The 21,559-nt window shown below is 42.3% G+C and overlaps 1 protein-coding gene across 4 annotated transcripts in view; it reads left to right on the top strand.

Annotated features, from left to right (window-relative positions):
* The first annotated feature begins 11,356 nt into the window (after nt 1–11,356).
* The window catches only part of flna (filamin A, alpha (actin binding protein 280)), a 46,919-nt gene continuing 36,716 nt past the window's right edge, over nt 11,357–21,559 (top strand). For all 4 annotated transcript variants that reach the window (XM_020089065.2, XM_069526864.1, XM_020089066.2 and 1 more), the window contains exons 1-2: nt 11,357–11,633; nt 18,712–19,189. In XM_020089065.2, the coding sequence (XP_019944624.1) occupies nt 18,820–19,189 (370 nt within the window). In that variant the 5' untranslated portion in view covers nt 11,357–11,633; nt 18,712–18,819. The remainder of the gene's footprint in view (nt 11,634–18,711; nt 19,190–21,559) is intronic.

Below are 21,559 nucleotides of genomic sequence, written 5' to 3' on the forward strand. Positions count from 1 at the left end.
TGAAAATGGCTGCAGTGAAAATTGTATATTGTAGTGAATTGCAGGCATTTATAAAAAGTAGAAAGAGGAGATGCTGAAGAAACAGAGGAAAAAACAGAGGGGATGTTTATACTAGACAATTAGGGTTAAGGTGAAATGTCAGCGCCAAAGAGACAAATCATGAGGGTCAACCAGAAAACAATAACAAACTAGAAGCAATATATGATTCCAGCCCCCCTCTCACACACACACAAACACACACACACACACACACACACACACACACACACACACACACACACACACACACACACACAAACATTCATATCTCCATGTTTCACTAACATGCAGTCATAGACAGTCGTGCAGACACACACAAGGAACATATCATTTTACTCCGGGCCCTAGGATGACATCATTATTTGTTTCCTTTAACATCTGTTTCCAGTGAATCCAGTCCAGATGCAGGTGAAGAGGACGGCAGCCACCTTATATATCATCATGTGTTCATGCAGTGTGCCAGAACGGATGACTGACAGAGAGACAAAAGGGTTCCAGAAATACATTCACACACACAGCAGGTGTTATGTGCTCATCTGTGAGTGCATTACCTGTGTTTCCCTGCACTGGTGACGTAATGCATATAATTCACACAGTGTCACCTGGATGAGCAAGAGGAGACACACGCACACACGCACAAAGACACACACAGTCATTCACACGTAACTAACAAGTCAGTAAGGCCAATAGGGTCAGGATGATGTCATTGGGATCAGACATGAAACACTCCTCTGCCTGAGCAGGAGTGCTGTGTGTGTTTGTAGAAGCCTGACCCCTTGTACAGTATATGAGTGGGTACCTGTGTATATGCACACTTAACAAACATTTGCATGCACGTATATATCATGAATATTTTGTCTACACACATGAAGGCAACAACAGAAATCTGGAAGATTTAGCAGAACAGAGGTGGGAGGGGAGTGTGAGAGGGTGATCAGTCATTCATAGCAGCTCTCTCTCCACATTCCTCCCCCCATATATGGACAAAACTACTGGAGCCCATCTCTCAATCCACACACACACCCACACACGCACACACACAAATGCAGGAGCCACCAAACGACAAACAGTTGAGGGTTCTACATCTTCATGTGGCCAACGCTACAGAAACACCGCTCTGCTGCCCGACTCGAGGCAAAAACACTGATATCCAGGGTCTATCTCTCTGCATTGCTGCAAACCTCTGTTTGTTTGCTTTGCTCTTTTCCTCACACAGATTGTTTGACCTGATCGTCACTCTTCTCAAGAAACCTCTGTTTAGATGAGTTTGAGAGAGCAGAAGACCCAGGAGAGGCCCGCTGGTCATGAGGGAGTCCAGCAGTGCTTGCTTGGGGGAAGAGCCAGATAGACAGAAAAAAAAGAAGGGGAGAAACACAGTGATGGGGGTGGTGGTGGGGGGTGGTGGGTTTGGGGTTGGGAGGTGCAGTGAGGAGTGCTCAGGCAGGCTGAGAGAAACAGGAGCCGAGTCAGTGAGTGGAGGCAAAGTTAGAGAGGCAGAGAGAAAGGAAGGGAGAGCTTACCTTAAAAGGCTGTGTTTGTAGATGGAGAAGGGCGTCGGGGTGTTTAAATGTACTTGTGTATGTGCATTCCCGGGTTGTTAAATGTCTCCTACATATATTAACAGATGGCTGGAGGGGATTAAGAGGCTTTATAGAGCAGAATATAGACACAACTTCAGAGGGGATTCAGCCAGAAAGAGAGAGAGAGACCACCCTCCTCACAGCTGGACTTACATCACTTTTCAGTCCTTATCTTTATGATGAAGGAGGAACTGTGCGCATGCGTGCGTGTGTGTGTGTCTGTGTGAAGATTGTGTAGGTTAAGCTCAGGTTAAGGATAGGTTTGGCCAACTCGTGGTCATGCTCGAGTAAATCACCAGGAAATAACTGTTGAAAAGTCGATGTAATGTCCTCTGATGTCATGGAGACACAACTGTGTGTGTGTGTGTGTGTGTGTGTGTGTGTGTGTCTTGCCAAAATGGGCCCAGTAGCTACCAGCGATAGATTCCTGTAGTCTGATTCATTCAACTCTCTCAGGTCCTTTTAAAGACCGAATGTTTGTCCTGATGCTGAACACCTCTGTCCAGTTTCAATATCCACACAGCATTCACACAGACAGACAGGCAGATAGACAGATAGATAGATGGACTCCTCACAAAAAGTGATTCTCTACTGTAACTCACTAACAAGAGTGTGCTTATTACATGAACACACATACACACACTCATCCTGTGTCAGCCCCATGTAGTCATTACCCAACAGGAACTGAAGATCTGGGAATATGTCCAGATTTCTCTCTCTCTCTTTCTCTCTCTCTTTCTCTCTCTCTCGCTTACTCGCTCACTCTCTCTTTATATGGACGGAGAGGGAGTAAAAAGAAAGAGAGAGCTGGACCTCCAAGCTGAGTTACCAGAAGCTGCTCAAATGTGCCGCAGTCCATCCATCTCCACTGCTCATCTCCTTGTCCAAACCAGACCTGATTCCAAGTGTTTGTTTAATCTACACAGCGAACACGGTTGGGGTCTGCCATTTAGGCCTGTGCAGGCGTCACCGAAAGGTTTATACAATCAGAAGTTGTATTTACTTTGAGTACCAGCCTCAAACTACTGTATCTACTGTGGTCATTTAAACCCCTTCAACAGAGACTAAAGAGGTTTAGATTTTACATTCCAAATGTCCTACACTTTACATTTACAGTCAATTTAGGGAACAGTTCCTCCAATTCAGATAAGCAGGTTAGGATGGTAACTTTAGTATGTGGGCAGAGTCACACCTGTTGGAATGCAGGCGAATGATAAACACGAATTACATATCATTGCTTGCTGAATGTGGGCAGTGCAGGTTATGGTTGTGGTTGTTCGACAAGCGTTTTTTGAGTCGCAGTTTATAATTTTCATTTTCAACATCATCAAGTAGTGGCTGATTTTAAATATGGATATAAACAATGCATAGGTCTGAAATCCTTTGTTGTTTGATCAGTTGCTACATGCTCGTCCTTGTGTAGCTGCACACAACACTAACAACTCCTTACTGGTGGTCCAAATTAACAGACAGAATAATTACACCTGATGAGAGGGTCTGGTCTGTATGCGGTTATGAGCTGTTCAACCAAAGTTCTTGTTGCATTTTATTTCAGTTTATTTCAAGGTATGTGTGTGTGCGTGTGTGTGAGTGATGAGTTGAGAGAGATGAGTGCATATCATCCACATATGTGTATATTGTACTTACTACATATCCCACACACACACACACACACACACACACACTGCATACGTCTTATTATTCCAGAAGTTCCGTGTATGACTCAGACTGCTGCAGACATCAGTCTCAGTGACTCAGTGACATTATTTAGCTCGGACCTCACTGTTTTCTAAGAGTTCAAATCCTCACCGTACAGTTTACTTGTGGTCAGAATTGATACCACATATTGTGTTGAAGGTGTGTAGTAAGTGCAGGTGGGGGGAGGTTTAAGTGCTGGTTTGTGCTGTAATGACTGTATTACAATGGCTGTAATTGTGTGTGGTGTCTTGTTGCTTGTGCCAAAGACAGCATGGTGGTTTTACTGTTCATGTCTCTTCAGCTTGGCACACTTCATTTTGTATTATTTTGATCCATGTATCCATGTATTTCAATGACCCATGCTCATATTTATTAGCACGCATGATGAAACGTGTTAACAGTTAGGTGAGCATTCCTGTGGAAACCCTGTAGATCCACTATTCTTAAAAAACTGTTCGTCCGTTAAACCATCAAGATCGAGCAAGGTTTTCCAGATGACAATCTCTCTAGCTCTTCTTGGGGATCCTGAGTAAGTCCCAGGTGATTTCATGTAAAACTGTAAAAGCCTGAAACTGCTAGATCTTAAGCTACCCTTTTATAATAAGTCATCTTTACACCCACTCATGTAAACTGTAACTAATGGTTTCATCAAAGGTCTGTATTTACAAATGTAGTATAGATCTGTTGAGAGTCATTGGGGACACCTTTTGGCTGGCCACATAGTTCAGTCCTTTAACAGGTTAGGCACTGTTCATTAAAACAGCCATTAATGTATGCAACTTGTATAGAGGCAGCCTCATTATGTTTGAGAGTGACAAGCTGCTGTTATGACATTTTGTTTAGTTGTAGCCTACTTTATGGCCATCCCTCAGTCCTCTTTTAGCTCCGAAATGATTTTTTCTGATTTGCCCCACTCAGCTGGTCATAAAAGCCACTCCACATGTCACATGTCTAAATATGGACTCTGTTCCATTTAATGAGTATCGTCTTTCCATATTTACTCAATCTTTTAATTGGCGAGCCACTTTTAGGACATGTAAGAGTGTCTGTGAGTTTGAGTTTGATGGGGGGGTGGTGAGAGAGAGCTAAAGAATGCAAGTAAAGAGACATCGGTTTAATAACCTGTCAGTGGGATTTCATGTGCTGTTTGTCGATCTAATCTAAGAGCTCGGGCCTGTGTGTGTGTGAGAGAGAGAAAGAGAATGAGAGAGAGAGAACAAGGATCAGAAATTCAGTGCACATGAACCATTTTAGTCTCCTCGATCACGTCCACAATTTACCACTTTAGCTCCTTAACTGAAGAACAGAAAGAAGCTTTGTTGTCAGCTGAAGCCTAACTCTCTGATTTTAACTACTCTCTCTGAACCACTTGTATTGTCCTTTTACATCCTTCTTTGCACATATAAATACACTCGGCCTTCACTATTTGACTTTATTTAAGCATCAGTCTGATTTTCTATTTCTTTGGCTCACCTTTCCACCTTCATGCATCCTTAATAAATTATAGAAGTTGGAACCAAATGGCAGAACAGGATGACAGAGCTCTTTGACTTGCTCTCCCTTGTTCTTGCACATCCTCAGCAGCACCAGGAATAATCCTACCCGCTTTGGTCTTCTGTGGCCATCCATAAACATTTTAATCGTCTTCTGCAGACAGGAAGGCTCTCAGCATTAACTAATTAGATAACGCTTTTATTGTGCATGCTCAGTTCACTACTGTATTGGTGTTGAAGCATCCTCCTCTGTTTAAATGGTCTTTATTTATATAGTGCTTTTCTAGTCTTGATGACCACTTTACAGTACAGTTTATTGCCATTCACACACACAGTCAAACAGTACCATTCATACACTCTTTTCTATTGGGATCAAACTACCGACCTTCTGGTTAGACCCAGGAAGTATGTATTAGACAGAAATTAACCAAATACAATTTGAAAACAACTTATAGCATTATACGAGTAAACTATTATTATATAAGTAAATTATGTTTAACAATTTTATACAGGTTTTTTTCCCCCAGGATCTTGGATGGGGGGGCCAACCCAGTGCCACGTATTAACCAACCACCACTGGTTAGAGGACAACCGTTCTCAGCCACTGGCTAATGGCTGCTAACTGCCTAGCTGCTGCTAATTCACTGGTTTGAAAAAGTCATGTCTGATTATTATCTATGACCACATTGTTGTATGTAGATTGACCATATACTTATGATTGTAGATAAATAGAGAGATTGTAAGCATGAATGGTGTCAGCCCTGCGATCGACTGGCAACCTTGCAAGGAGTGTGCCGTCCTTCACCCAATCTCAGCTCACTGCTATGTCTTGATGAATCATTCCTGGTAAACTGTGAATTGGGGGCTTAGCTGAACATAAACAACGTCAAGCAGACTGTCACCCCACCGAGCTGACAAGAACAATCTGCATTATCTCCACTGACTGAAGATCTCAAATGCAAGGCATCACAGGAGCAGATCACTGCATCTAAATTTGGGTCAACTGGGACTGTCCCATGTCGAGGTCTCTGTCAAATGCACTCTCATTTTGCCCTAAAATGGAAGCCATATTTCCTTTGTATCCTCTGTATCCCAAAATGACATGTTGGCCAGTTGTTTCATGCAGAAGTTCTGTGTGAAGGACAAATGATCATGGGAACTCACTATGTTAGTAACTGCTAAATAAACCACACCAACTGTAACATGTATGAATTCCATGATTTAGAACCTGACCTGTTGTTGAGTTACAAATGACGATGACTTAATTTAGCATTCAGGCTTTCTAGTTGCAGGTCTGATATTTACAGAGAGGGAGTCCAGACTCAACTCTGACACAGTCTTTTCTTCATTATAAATTATGGGACATAACAGAACAGTTTAATGCATAATATGAGATATTTCAACATTAACATGTCTGGGAAAGATCATACTCAATTTAAAAAAGCCTAAAAGTGGCATCATATCCCTCTTGTGTACAGTATGTGTCACCATTGTGCTTGTCCACCAGAACTGTCAAAATGTACTTTTTCAAGCCAAATGTTTACGATACATGTTTAAGATCTTCAGCTCTGAAAGGGAGATTTTTGTCATCCAACATATGTATCTTAAGCTATCAGAGAACCATGATGAACAAACGTTAGTGGCATTTCAGCTCACAACCCCAGACGCCCTGTGTCCAGCAAGCAGCTGAGAGAGAAATACTGATTTTTAAAAGGAAGCTGCTTTTTACCAGCTTTAATGACTCGGTCTGTTTGTTTTTGAGAGGAGGAGACCTCTGAGGATAATTCAGATCCTGGTAAAAACAAACTCCTGAGTCATGAACACTTATGAAAGAATCCCGACCCAGAGAAGCAGTGATGACGGCAATGGTGCTGAGGATTCTTCATGATCCCTATAAAGACAAAACCATCCATGATTCCATTCTACCTTACAATGTCACCAAACTCTATCTTTTGTTATGTGATTTTCTGAGAAGAGACGGAAAATACAATTTTGTGTATTAATGCAGATACCATATGGTGTAAGTTGTCATTTTCACTGGTTTGTGTCAAGATGTGTGTGTGTCATTAGCCTAACAATGTTAGCAGAGCACAGTGTTGTGCACGTTGTTACAACATTCTAATAATGAAATATTAATAAATCTATATATTCGGCTTCATCTGTCTTGAAAAACATAATATGAAAACATGAGTGTGTATGTGTGTGTGTGTACGTGCATGCGTGTGTGTGTGTGTGTGTGTGCCCCAACAAATAAGCCTCTGGTGATGTAACTCCAACAAGCTGCATGCAGATGATGTCACTGACCGACTGGACGATCTCTCAACCACAATGGCAAACATCTGGTTCTTATTAGTACAAGCTGATTCTCTCTCACACACACACACACACAGCTGTATGACTCGCCTCTTTGTAGAACAATGAGTTGGGTTCAAGGGATAAGTTGAAAAATTCATGTTTTATAGTGTTTTCATAAAAATTCATCACCTCCCGCACTGTCTCTCTCTCTCTCACTCTCTCTCCTACCTCCTCTGCCTCTTTTTTCCATCTGCCTGTCAGTCCATCTTTTTTCCCTTCTTCATCCTCTCTATTGATCTTCCTGCCTCTTCTGGTTTAACAGCCAGAATAATTATTTACACTTTGAACAAGACTAAAGGCCACATTTTATTGCACTTTTGTCAAATATACTATTAATTGTAGGGTGAATTCCGGTCATCCGAGACATGTGGGACACCTAAGCCTGTTTATTTCCTGTTCCAACAAAATCTAATCTAGACGACTTTTACTATAGGTTCAGTATGGACATCATGTGACTAAAATCACATGACTTCATGGGTGTGATGTCCCAGAAAGGGGTGGGGTAAATGTCAATCAGGAGCATGGAATTGCTTGACAAGGTCATTGACATAAGATTCTGACGAGATTAATGCTCAGGATATAAATCTGTCATAAATGAGACAATGTTCCTAATTGTTTTGAAATTATATGTATGATGTATTCAAGCAACAAAATGTGCATTGAGTTGTTAGATGTTCCCCAAACATGTTTAGCTGTCCTATAGCATGCTTTGGGTAATCTGGATCTTCAGTTGTCAGACAAGAGTCTTTCCCTGTCTATTTAATATGATAACTCGAACATAATCAGTTTGCTCTCTGGGACCCAGATGATACAACAGCACAGAAGAGTGTCCTGTGGTCTGCAGCCATTTGTTTCACTAAACATGTGGAGAAGACAATGGGGTGAGTAATGATGATGATGATCTCTCATCTGCAAGGACTGTTTGTTCCCACAGTAGCCCCAATAGATATAATAAATGCTGTTTATTGAATTTTAAATATGAGACATAATAATATATAATATATATTATTTTTTAAATTAAATTAAAGTTTCTTATTATTTAGTCTAGGGTTCTTTATGAAATGAATAATATACATTTTCTTATTATTTTTCTTATACATTTTTTCATTATGATTTTTTAAAATTGGTTATATTGAGCTTAGCATGCAGACAAGTGGGTGATTTCTTTAAAGCTTAACACAAATGGTAAATGGTCTGTGTTTATATAGAGCTTTTCTAGTCTTTATGACCACTCAAAGCACTTTACAGTTCACCCATCTGCTCACACATTCATTCATTGCATTTATCAGCAGCACTTTTACTTTGCTGGGCAATTCAGGGTTCAGTATATTTCCTAAGGACCCTTCGGCATGCAGATGGGGAAGAATGGGAAAGAACTTTCTGGAGAGAGGATGAGCGCTCCCCCTTGCCACAGCTGCCCAAGTGTCCCAGATTACCAAGTGACCTTTCCTAGATTATTAAATTCAGGCAGAATTTTCTTTTTTGGCACAAATGCCAAAAATCTGTGCCATGTTTCATCTGAGTATGATATATCCATTCTTTCTCCTGGTGTGGTTAGATAACATCTTAAGATTTACAGAAAGATATAATTTGTTGATCTAATGTGTAAAACAGATATCTATATAATAAATCGGAGAAGTCAAAATTGCAAAAAATGTCACAGATTACCCAAATTCATCCTATATCAGAATTGAAAAGTTTTTGTTTGCTTATGATGAGGCTATTTTGCCCACAATATGCTAAGGCTCTGCTAATGTATGCTGATTGGTCCTTTAATGGTTCACAACTGATTGAGAGGACACCCTCCTCGATGGCACTCAGAGTCTAAGGCTACATCCATACTAAAACAGCGTTTTTGAACCAAAATGATCTCATCACACAAGTGTTTTGGCTCCCTATCAGTTTTAGTCTCCGTCTGTAACCACTTTCATTGATGGGCATCTGCCTTTCAGTGTAGACGGGAGGCATTTGGTTGTTGGTTCAAATAACAGCTTGTATCCTCACATACATACAGTTGTATGATTGTAAAACACAGAATTTAACTGCTGTTAGCAAAGTCAACAGGGTCATCAACACTCGTAACTGATTATCCATGTTGCATCGTACACTGGTAGCCAAGGCCCTTGCAGGTTGTTTTCTTCTGGGGGTGGGGGTGATTTGATAGGAGCCTGACAAATCCACAATTTCAATAACCCAATCAGCAAGCTGTTGTGGGTCTCAGCTAATATCTCAGTTTCTACTCATCCAGACTAAAACACTGTCCTGGAGGTCTTCAACTAAGTGTCAGCAATCAATCAATCAAATTTGATTTATATAGCCCATATTCACAAATCACAATTTGTCTCATAGGGCTTAACATCCTTTGTCCTTAACCCTCAACAAGTGTAAGGAAAAACTCAGCAGCATTTGCAAGCTAGTTGTATCTGTAGCAGATGAGTTTTCAACCAAAACACAGTGGTGTTGATGTCACCTCAGGAAGGTGAATGACCTAAAGAAGGAGCAGTAGGACCATAATGTTTGAAAGACAATATAAATCTAACTTGTAGCAGCTGCTCATGGGTCATGGTGGCGTTAATAACTATATTCCACCCCACAAGTACAGGCTCTGGTGAAACCAAAATGGTGAACACCATGAAGTTTCTTGTGGTGCATGATGTCATAAGTACTTACGGGAAGTTATTTCACTACACAGGTGCAAATCTAATCTAATGTTTACTTTGCAAATGTTCCAGTTCACTCTGGATTGCCTCATGGGCGCCCTCCTGCAAAACCTAAAAGATGAGAGTGGAAACGCTCCCTCTATTAAAAAAAAGTGGGTCATCAGGATAATTTATACTAATCCCTGTTCGTACCTGAATATGAAACTAAAACAACTAAGTGATTAGCTTAGCATTTAAGACTTGAAACGGGGAGACAGCCAACCCAACTCACTTCAAACGTCTACCTACCAGCTCCTCTAATTTTTACTAAGGAGTCAATGTCATGTAACTTTTTCAGTTTTCCAAACTGTTGAACTGTTCCCTTGAGGTAATCAGGTTTTCTATTAACTTACAATCACACAAACAAGAAAGGTTCATTCACACATATAATAATGTCGTTTCAGAGATATTCAAACAATTGTACTATTGTCTCCTTCAATTCTTCCGTCTGCAATCTCTCCACAATTCTCCTCCACTCTCACTTAAACCTCCCCAACATCTCTGCTTCCACCTCCTCCACCCCATCCTCCCACCAGACTGATGAACTGTGAGTAGAGGGCACAGCAGAGGCCGAACATTCTTGTTTCCTGAGCCAATGCTTAGCTGGAGACCACTCATGCACACACACACGCACATACACTCACACACACACACACACACGCACCTCCCTCCACCATGTTGAGTCAGAGCGGGGTTTGACAGGGAGAAACACAACTCCCCATGTTGTGCACTAGTTTGCCTGAACAATAACAGATAACAGGAAAGAGGGGACAGAGGAATCTCTCTCTCCCTCTTTTTCTCTTCATCTCTCTCTCACTCAAACAAACATACACATGTCACTTTTTAGGACACTACATAGATTTGCATTCATAACCCTAACCTTAAGTTAGAATGATTTATATTATGGGGACATGCTTTGTGTCTGCAAACAGCTGTAGGTCCCTACAACATGATATAGCTGGAAAACACACACACACACACACACACATGCACAGGCACGTACAGGTCTCTCTATAGTTGTGAGGATACTCATTGACATAAAGCAATCTCTAGCTCCTTACCCTAACCTCAACCATCACAACTAAATGCCTAACCGTAACCCAAACCTAATCTTAACCCTAACCAAATCCTAACCCTACCCCTAAAACCAAGTCTTATCCCTCAAACAAGCCATTGAAGGGGTGAGGACCGGCCGAAATGTCCTCTCCACTTCAAAATGTCCTCACAATGATGGTATTGAACCAAAATTGGCCCTCATAACTATAGAAAGACGTGCGCGCGCACACACACACACACACAAGGAGACACCATCCCCAGGTTAAGATAAAAAAAATGGGAGAAATAGGTGCACTTCTTGGGCCGGTGACATCATACCTTTACAATCCCTAAGGCGCGGTCATGGCGTCACCCATATTTTTGTAAAGAGGAGGCACAGAGAGAGGAACACCCCCAGCACCTCCGAGTCTTTACCCGTTTACCAATTAAGGCTCTCAGAGAGAGAGAGGGGGATCGAGGAGACGCAGAGGTAGAAAAGAGCTACAGAGTGGAGGAACTATCTCTTTCCTTCCTTTACGCCACCCGGCACAAGCAATACACCCATTTCCCCCCACTGGGACTGTTTGTGGGGAGGGAGGTCCGGGACCTCGGTGCAGCACACACACATACACACTCACCCACTCACACACACACACACACACAACCCGTGAGAGCTGCTGTGCGCACTGAGCGGAGAGACGGCGGAGAGTCCAGGATAACAGTCAGCAACACAGGTAAGAGTCTGTCCCGCTGCGAGGGACACGGATGACGCTTGTTTCTGTGAGACACTTGTCTTTCACCTTTCTAAAGATTGATAGAGTGTGGGGTGAGACATGGGGCTGTGAGGTTGTCTGTATGGCCGTAGCGTTAGGAGTGTGTTCGGGGCGCACGGAGCGCACCGACACAGATCCGGACCGGAGGGTCTCGCCGGACGCACCACTATCTTCTCCACCCTGCTTTACACCGTTAACGTCTTTTCTTGTGTTGTGACTGTTTGGCTCCGTCACAGGGAGCGCATCACCTCGTTCCTACACTTTGTTTATGAGCATCACAGCAGCAGCAGCATCTCCTTTACATTTAGGGTCTCCACACCAAATAAGGTAATACACCGACACTGACTGCAGATCTTCTTTACTCTGGGGGGGGGGCAGTGGTGACCACTTGCGCCCCCCGCCGCCGAGAGCGGGTCTCACAAGAGCAGGAGGTCCACCTGGTCCTCAAGTCTGCACATAGTTCTCCTCCTCAGCTCCTCACTCATGGTGTTTATCACAGGGGCTTCATTTAACTCCCCTTCACTGATAGAGAGGGAGGCAGAGAGCCCATTAGAGAGAGAGAGAGAGAGTTTATTGCCAGGTAGGTTTACACATACAAGGTATTTGCTGCAATGTGCATAAACATTGATATAAAATATAACAAAATAAAGGGAACTGTATAAAGATATTATAAACACTAGGAAAAAGATATGTGCAATATGAATGTGTATAGTCTCTCTTGACAGATTCAAGACTTTATCATGTGCACAACAGCGATGAAATTCTTGTGTCACAGGCTCCCTTCTAGCCATGCTCAAAAATAGCTGGGGGGAGCTTGAGACACGGCAGCCGTCCTCTGCGCCATCGTACTTTGAGGACATTACATTGCCTAACTCTGACTCATAACCCTAATCTAAACCTAAACCTAACTGTAACCTAACCTTAACCTTAATCTTAACTTTAACCTCAGCCTTATCATACCCTTAAAATATGTCCTCACCTTAAAACTGAATGATTTACATAAGGAAGACAAGTCCCCATATTATAATTCCAGATAACTGTAATTTAGGTACCCAATATCTGGACCACACACACACACACACACACACACACACACACACACACACACACTCACACACACACACACACACACACACACACACACACACACACACTCACACACACACACACACACACACACACACAGTCTTATGCTTTTATGTAAAATGGATGAAGCAGAACATAAATACAGAATAGATTTTTTTTTTTTTTAATTGTGAAATGCTCAGACAATAATGGACACAGGTGTATTTTGGGACCTGACTGGCTCAGGTCTTTATCTGCGGACAGTGACACTGTGAAGCAGGTTGTGTTGGTTTCACCAGTGTCTCTATGACAGAATGTGCAGTGCATTTTATTATTACAGCGGCTGGTTTCAGCTATAGAAACAATTCAAATGTTCTGTTTCTTATGTAAGACAGTACAGACAGTGTGGCATCTATTTCTGTTTCAGCGCCAAAGAAAAGTCTTTCTCAGGTCACAGTTATTTCATAAAGATGCCATGGAGCAATCCATATGTTTCACCTAATGATAGCTCCTCATAAATTTACACATTTGTGTTTTTAAACCCATTTGGTACAATATTTAGGTGGGCTGTGTGGAGGTAATCTTTTTTGATTGATACATCATCAGGAGATGAACCCCCCCTCAAAAAAAAGAAACTGAATTTGTGCGCTCGAGGGTTAAGAGCAGTTTCAAGAATTGTGTTAAATCCAGTTGAGTGTGATTATTCTGACATGGGACTGCTGTTGTGTTGAAGTGCTGTGCGAGTGTTGTCCTGAACATGGTTGCAACGAGGTCGGCCCCAGTCAAACTATGCTTCTCTTTTCTTTTTAACATCTTGTTTAATGGATGGTGATGAGACTGGAAGTCTGGAATGTGCCTCTTTGATTTTCTACATCAATAATTTCACACTGAAGTCATAACATTCCTGAACGTTGCTCATCAAAAGCACTGCTGAGAAAAGTTTGTTCTCAGATTAAAAGAGTTTGGCTAGTTACTGGAAGTGTCTCTCAAAAATGACTCTGTAGGTTTGGCCAAAAACTCGGGAGAGATTTCAATTTGGACTTGTTGCAACTTCATGGTTTCACATTGCCTTTATAATGAAGAGGTGATGAGGAGAAAAGGAAGAGGGTGCAGGCTTATAGGAAGAAAATAATGTAGACCAAACCTGTCCTTATTTAACACGTCTTGGCCTACTTTCACTCACTAATTGCCACACACATACGCACACACGCACACACACACACACACACAGACTGAGGGGAAAGCCTTCACTGAGCTGTATTCAGTGCATCTGACTTCTGCTTTCTCCACATGACTCTGTTGTGTGTGCGTGTCATGTGGTTTTGGTGTTGCTTTGCTGAGTGCCGCTGTGCTTGACTTGCGGCTGACCGGGTGTGGCAAGAGATGGTGAGAAGCCATGATGCTGTCATGATGGAAGCATCATTAGCAGAAGAGGATGTTAAGTTCACATTGATCTCAACAATCACCTCGAATAATCGAAACGTGTCTAATGTATTATCTTATCTACACCACAGACGGTCAGCACTTTTAATGTTCATATTAATTTATCAACATACATATTTAGCTTATCTGTCATATCTATTATGTATAATTTGTCAGTATGCAGCGTCATGAAGCTCCCCCTCTGCCATGCGATTCTGTTGATCCAGGATATTGAAAGCTTGTGCTACTGTTGCACTTATTGTCAGCTTTGGCTCAATGCGTAAGCAAAATGTAAAATAACAGTTATAACAGGATTAAGCTCCATTGCTCAGCTCACCCCCCTGGATTTGGTCCTTGCAGTCAGGACCTTGAGGCTTTTGAAAAACTCCACTTTTAAACCCAATTAAACCAACTTTTGGTGGAAGAAAAACAGTATGATCTATTTATTTAATGTGTTTTTTTTATCAGCGATGGGAGAAATATTCAAATCTTGGTTTAAATACCATTGTCTAAAAAGTAAGGTTCCTTTATTAAAAATGCTATTTGGAGCCAAATGCATCAACGGTTTCAAAAAATAGTTATAAAGGATTGTTTACTATATATCATTATTTAATTTTGCTGCGGGCAGTTATAGGAACTGAATACATTACTGCTTTGTTTGATAGTGCACCACTACATCATATTTGATAAGCTCCTGATGTAATTTGCATGTAAAATGTGAAAATTCGGAGAATTAAAAAGTAAGTTTTCGTGTAAAATACACAGTAAATGAAAATATTCTATATACAGTATGTATATATATCAACACAATACTTAGTTAATGTATTATTGTTTATCTTAGCCACTAGTCGATAGGATGTCCCCACACTGAAATGCAAACACCTACACGTAAGATGACGATTGATGAAGATATGTGAAAACGTGTCGGAGGGGATTTATAAATAAAACCCAACATGCAAACTTCATTATTCAAGCAAGAGTTGTGAATATGTCCAGAGTGAGTCCAGATTACAGAGACAGGAGAGAAGGAAACAAAAAGAAGAAGTGGACAACTTTAGAAAAGGGCAGGCCAAGGAGACGTGGAGCTAGTGAAGCTGAAAACTGTAGTGCCATGAATAAACACTAGAGGGAGGCACATGACAAATCATAGAGGTCGCTAAGTTTTCAGACTCTGACATGTAAATGTGTCTTGGTCCACTCGGTCTCTCCCCTCCCTGTGTATTGTCTCCTGTTTATTTGGCGAATTCCAGTGAAACAATAGGCCTCCACTCAGTGAATGTTTCACCAGCTCTCATTCTGTCCAGGCAACATTTTATTCTGCTTTTTGAAGTTCAGCATGAGCTGAGGCGGTGGAGGGGGCCTGAAAACATTTCTGTTTCAGCATGTCCATCAGTTTTTAAGCTTAAAGCTTTCTGCCATTTGTCTTAAATGCCTTGCTTTCCTTCATTGAATTCTGCTGCTGTTTTTGAATCTGCTCTGCTCTCCTGCTCTACATAATCTCTATCCACGGTCTTCTTAAATCGTATACTTTGATTGTGGCCAAAGCCTGTAAATGTTTGTGACAACTTTATATGTAATGAAAGTTGTAAAATGGAGCAAATTACACACCTAGATGGAAATGTCTACATCTTTTCTATTGTTTTAAATGGCTCAGTGTAGGTAAAAGCATATGGTGCCAGATATATATATGTGTGTCTTTCATTAACATGACTCTTTTATTGGGCCATTACTAAGGCTGGGAGTTCCAGGGTGAGGGGCATTCTTCAGATTCTCCCTTGACCAGACACACACAAACACACACATACATACACATACACACGCACACACACTGAGGCAAAGCATTCTTGATGGCTGCTGGCCACACTGTGGCTCCTGGCACTGAGCTCCTTATTTAGTCAAAAAAGCTGCAGAGTCACGTCTCTCCCTCTGTCTTTATAGCCCCTGCTGCTCTGTTACAGACAGACAAAAAATTCATCTGAAGATGTGAACTTGTGTATGTGTGTTGTTGTGATTTGTGAATTTTATCCAGCGATTGCTTGATATACAATAACAATATGCCGACTCACATATTTTACCAATACTGGCACTCCTCCATTTCGAATGTCATTGCTGCTCCCTTTATTTCTGTCAGACATTTTACCTTTCCATTATGTTAAAAACTGTTTCCTCTTATTAATGTTGTAAATATTATAATTTTGTTGATGAGTTTAGCTACACACCATCTATTGCACGTCTGTCTGTCCTGGGAGAGGGATCCCTTACCTGTGGCTCACTCTGAGGTTTCTACATATTTCCTGTTAATCTGTTTTTTTGGTCATTTTTCCTTACTCTTGTTGAGGGTTAAGGACTGAGGATGTTGCCCTATGAGAAAATTTGAAATTTGTGAATATGGGCCATACAAATAAAATTTGATTGATTCACTGTGGCACTTTCAGACAGATTAAACACAAAGAATGTTCAAATTGAAGCAGCAGAGGTCAAGATGTCCACATTTTTCATTCCTAGTATGAGTCAAGCTTGAAAAATGCAGCATCCTACAATTCCCATAATGCAACTCAATAAAAAGCCAAATTTATAACATTATGTCTGAGCCAGCCTCCGGTTCATTAGCTTCTATAACTCAGTTTTCTGGCACTCACTTTTCATATTCTGAGATAAATCTCTATCCACTACAGCAGCTGCTGCACGAAAATGAAAACTACAGCTTCCATTGAAAAATAGTGTTGCAACATAATCATATCCACACATCCATTGTCTATATTTGTCCTTCTTGAGGGTTGCATGGGGAAGCTTGAGCTGAGGTGAGGTTGGACCTGGACAGGTCGCTGGCATTTCACAGGGTTAACATACAGACATACATGCAAACTCCACACAGAAAGACTGTGGTTGAACCAGGATTCGAACCTGGAACCTTCTAGCTGTATATAATCATAATTTGGCTGTATTGTTATCTTTCTAGTTGTGATCTCTGTTTTGTAACTACTTAAGTCCTCTATCAGAAATAACAGTGAGAATAGCCCCTCCTTATCTCCTTGCTGTGTCTCTCATTCTCTATGTCTAACATGGGGAGAGATGTACACATGAGAAAGCTGCTCTCTAAGAGCTTCAAGTGAAATTAAAGAATGTCTCCGAAAGAATGTGCCCCCCAGTGCCATTGTTTCCTTTTTTCTGAAACTGCCTGCTGCTATGAAACACTCAGGCTGTCATTAGTGCATCATATAGTGCATATTTGGTGTGTGATCTCATCTGGCTGTTTGGTCAGCGCAGACAAACAGAGGAGGTGGATATGGCTGGTGTCTAGACACTCGCTGTCTGTAACCCCTTTAAAGATAAGGCTGCAGTGCACACACAGCACAGTGACGTCACACAAACACCCAGTTCACCCAGTCGAGAGCAGAAATTTAGGCCACGCTGAAAATATATGCACCCAATGTCACATTGCCTGCATGTAAATTGACAGGAAAGAACCGTTGAACAAAGCAGCAGGAGGCAGATCAGCAGACACAAACAAAACATAACTTTGACTCTGTGAGGAGTCACTGACCTGCATGTCCCAGTGGACAGCTCACATATTAACTGTGTTGCACTGATGCCTGCAGGGACCCATGAACATGCGTAAGTACACAGAGAGCTCAGGATTTGTTTCTCCAGTGGCTGCAGCATTTATTGTGAACCATGATGGAATGAAAGAGAGAGCATCACTAGGTGTTCAGGGATAAATCAGGGCTGGGAATGAAAAACTAATGCTGATCAAGTATTTCTACTGACCTTTGTTTGTGCCTGCTAGACTTAAAAATTACACAAGGAAGTGCAGTGTCGAGTTTGACGTGATTTGGACACGCAATACATTCAATATTTATAAAATATTAAATAATCAAGTGACCAGTGCTCTGTAGCAGTTAGTGGGGGCAGTGTAGTGGGTCTTCAGTATGTGGAGTGAGTTGAATCGTAGAATTGTTGGCAATTGGCGGCCTGAAGCCAATAATATCTGACTTCATTTCGATGAGCTTACTTTTTTCTATATTTCACCATATTGGACTTACACAGACATTTATAAAAGTCACTCAGGCTGATTTATGTCATGGCAGTTACATTGATAAAATCATGTCCTCTTCGTCAAGTTGTCTTCAAGTAAAAGTACAACGTTTGATTTGTTGCTGCAATGCTGTAATTTATATATATAACTTGGGTCTGAAGATGCAATCAACATGCAATGTGTGAAAAAATTGTATCAGTTCAGAAAAATCAGTCAAACTTGTATATAAACCACACACGTGAACAGTAATAAAGCAAATTCAGTTCATGGAAAACATTGACTATAAAATCTTCACTGCAGATAAACCAGGTAGGATGAACACAAAGTTTTCTAACTTCCCTCTGCACCATAGACTGTTTCTAAAAAGCTCTGCACACAAACAATAAAAAGTGGCAGTGTGTTGAAGAAGTGTTTGGTTTAGAACAGTCTCCTGTTTGAGCTGTCTTTTCTTCAGTCTTGTCTTCAGGCTGTAAGTCAGCCTCTCATGTTAACTCCGTTCTTTCTCTTTTCTCTCAGACTCAAGCTCGAGAGAGAGAGAGAGAGAGGGAGCGGCCACACAAAGTTGAGCAGACTCCACCCAGAAAAAAAAATCCAGCGAACCGAGAGACAGCCGAGACCATAAAAATGAGTGGTTCCCACCCCCGGCTCCACCAGAGCGCCGCGCCCGCTCCCAACGCTGTCTCCACGGACAAGGACGCAGAAATGCCCGCGACGGAGAAGGACCTGGCCGAGGATGCGCCGTGGAAGAAGATCCAGCAGAACACCTTCACCCGCTGGTGCAACGAACACCTGAAATGCGTCAACAAGCGCATCGGCAACCTGCAGACGGACCTGAGCGACGGGCTGCGGCTCATCGGGCTCCTGGAGGTGCTGTCCCAGAAGAAGATGTTCAGAAAGTACAACCAGAGGCCCACCTTTCGCCAGATGCAGCTGGAGAACGTGTCGGTGGCTCTGGAGTTCCTGGACAAGGAGAACATCAAGCTGGTGTCCATAGGTGGGTCAGACACACTGCTGGGTTGTAATGAATGGGTGCTTATAGTCTATATGCTGTCCCCACCTTCACTCAGGTGGCCTGTCCTCTGCTTCTCTGCTGGGGTGTGTTCACTCCATGTTTCATTTTCATGGAGAAATGAGCTGAGCAGCAGAACTGGACTGCACTGTCTACTTTAAAGAACCGTGCAGACCTGTGGGTGACACATGAGCATGTTGCTGCCCAGCGAGAAGAAAGAAATCAGTCAGCCTGTGAAGAAAAAGTGGTGAAAAGCCACTCCACAGTTAACTGTTGTGAAGAAGTGTGAGAGAAGTCTACAGTAAAGTTTCCAGTGTTGGTAAGATTACTGTGAGTGTGTGAGCAGGCGTTTCCCCCGGTGTCCAGGGCTGCTGAGCTTTTGTCTCTGGCTGTCCAGATTTGAGGCGGGTTGTTTTGGGAGGAGGGGGTCTGACTGTGCTGAGGGGCCCCAGGGTTTCTCTGTTCCCCTGCCGCCTGAGCTGGGCTGGGCTGGGCCGGTTCGAGCCAAACTGTGTGGGCCGGGATGTGCTTCAGGCCTAGTAGGACAGAAGAGCTGATCCTACACACAGACACACACACACAGACACACACACACAGACACACAGACACACACACACACACACACACACACACACACACACACACACACACACACACACACACAGAGACACAGGGCTATTGTCTGTGCTCATGTCGTGCAGTGGGCTGGGTCTCCACAGCATTAGACAGGACTTGGCTCAAGCTCTGTGACATAAAAGTGGGTTTAATGGGCTTTGCCTACATGCAGTTGCTTGCCTGCTCACAACACTGATGATTTTGCAGTTGTGCATCTGAATGCGGGCGAATAAAAGTCACTTAGCTGCAGTACAATAATAGGAAAGTACAGCCTTCTGATGTTGTGCTAGAGATACGTGGCTCAGTAACACACCCAAGGCTCCTTGATTAACTTCATCCAACTTTTAATATCATTTTCAAGTCAACCTTTATTTGAGAATGACTCTCCTCACACACCTGGAGTAAGGAGAGAGAAAACAACTCTCCTCTTCCTGAGACAAATGCTTTATCAGCATTTTTTGTGACCAACTGTGTGTGAATCAGATGGGAATGAGTCCCTGTCCCCCCCCCCCCCCCCCCCCCCCCCCCGGGGGGAAGTATTGCTCACTTTGTGGTTTCCACACACGCATGCACACGTTACCCCTCACTGCTGCAGCCAGCAGGTGAGACACTGGCTTCGGTAGAACCAGATCAGACACAATGAACCCCAGACTCCATCCCAGCAGAAAGGTAGAAGGTGGAGCTGCCGTGAACAGATCACATCATCAGTAGAGATGTTGTTGTGGTTGGTGATATAAGGCTGTAAGCCATACTTTGTAATGTTGTGCACCTCAGGAACATTTTCTTTTCCATATTAGGAGGGAGATTCCTGTTTGCTGCATTTTTCTTATCTTGATGTCAGCTGATTGATGGGTTTAAAATGCACTGCTGGTACTATACAGGGTGCAGTACCAGGAACCATGAGCCACCCTACTCATCCCTGTCTGTCTGTCTGTCTGCCCGTTTGCCTGTCTGTCTGTCAGTCCAGCTGACTCACCCTCGTCCAAGCTGCTCCTTCTGAGTCATTTAATCTGCAGATGACAGAGAAGTCTGCTCTCCTCTTTTACTTCCTCCTCTCATTTCAGAAGGGGGACACACCCAGCCAGCAACACTCACCACAAGTTACCAAACTGGCATCATTGCTCAGTATGATGTACACACTTCTGCCTTCTTTTCTGTACTTTAAACATCTGTCTGTTTTTCTGTTCTTCTTTACTTTAACTTCAAACTTAATTTTTTCCTATTGATGACCTTTCTCTGTGTGGGTGGGTGTGTGGGTGTGTGGGGTGTGACATGATGTTAATGTCCTGCAACCTTTCATTTCTCCTTTTATTCATATCATATATTGATATGCAACAGTAGTTTCTGTAACACTGTCATCATGAGTTACTAAAGACAAACTTTAGAAATTTGCTCCACCCAAAAAGCAACTAGGGTCATGGCGGTGGAGGGTTTGAACAGGACAAAAACTCCAAATAAAAATCATTGATAAATAATGTCATCTATACTACAGTAGGCAGTGTAAACTTTCAGAGCTTGAGGTGATATCCTCAAATGCCTTGCCCCAATCAACTGCCCAAAACCCCAATTATTTCAGTTTACAATTCAAGAAGAAAATACATTTTCAGAGGCTTGAAGAAGCTAATGTTTGGTATTTGTGCTTAATAGATGACTTCTAGTAAAGTTAAAAGTTAAGCTACGTGACCATTCTTTAAGTGTCTCCTGGCTTTACCTTCATATTTACCGCCCAGATGGTGTACT

The sequence above is a fragment of the Paralichthys olivaceus genome, chromosome 6, assembly GCF_024713975.1.
Source record: "Paralichthys olivaceus isolate ysfri-2021 chromosome 6, ASM2471397v2, whole genome shotgun sequence".
NCBI classification, from domain to species: domain Eukaryota; kingdom Metazoa; phylum Chordata; class Actinopteri; order Pleuronectiformes; family Paralichthyidae; genus Paralichthys; species Paralichthys olivaceus.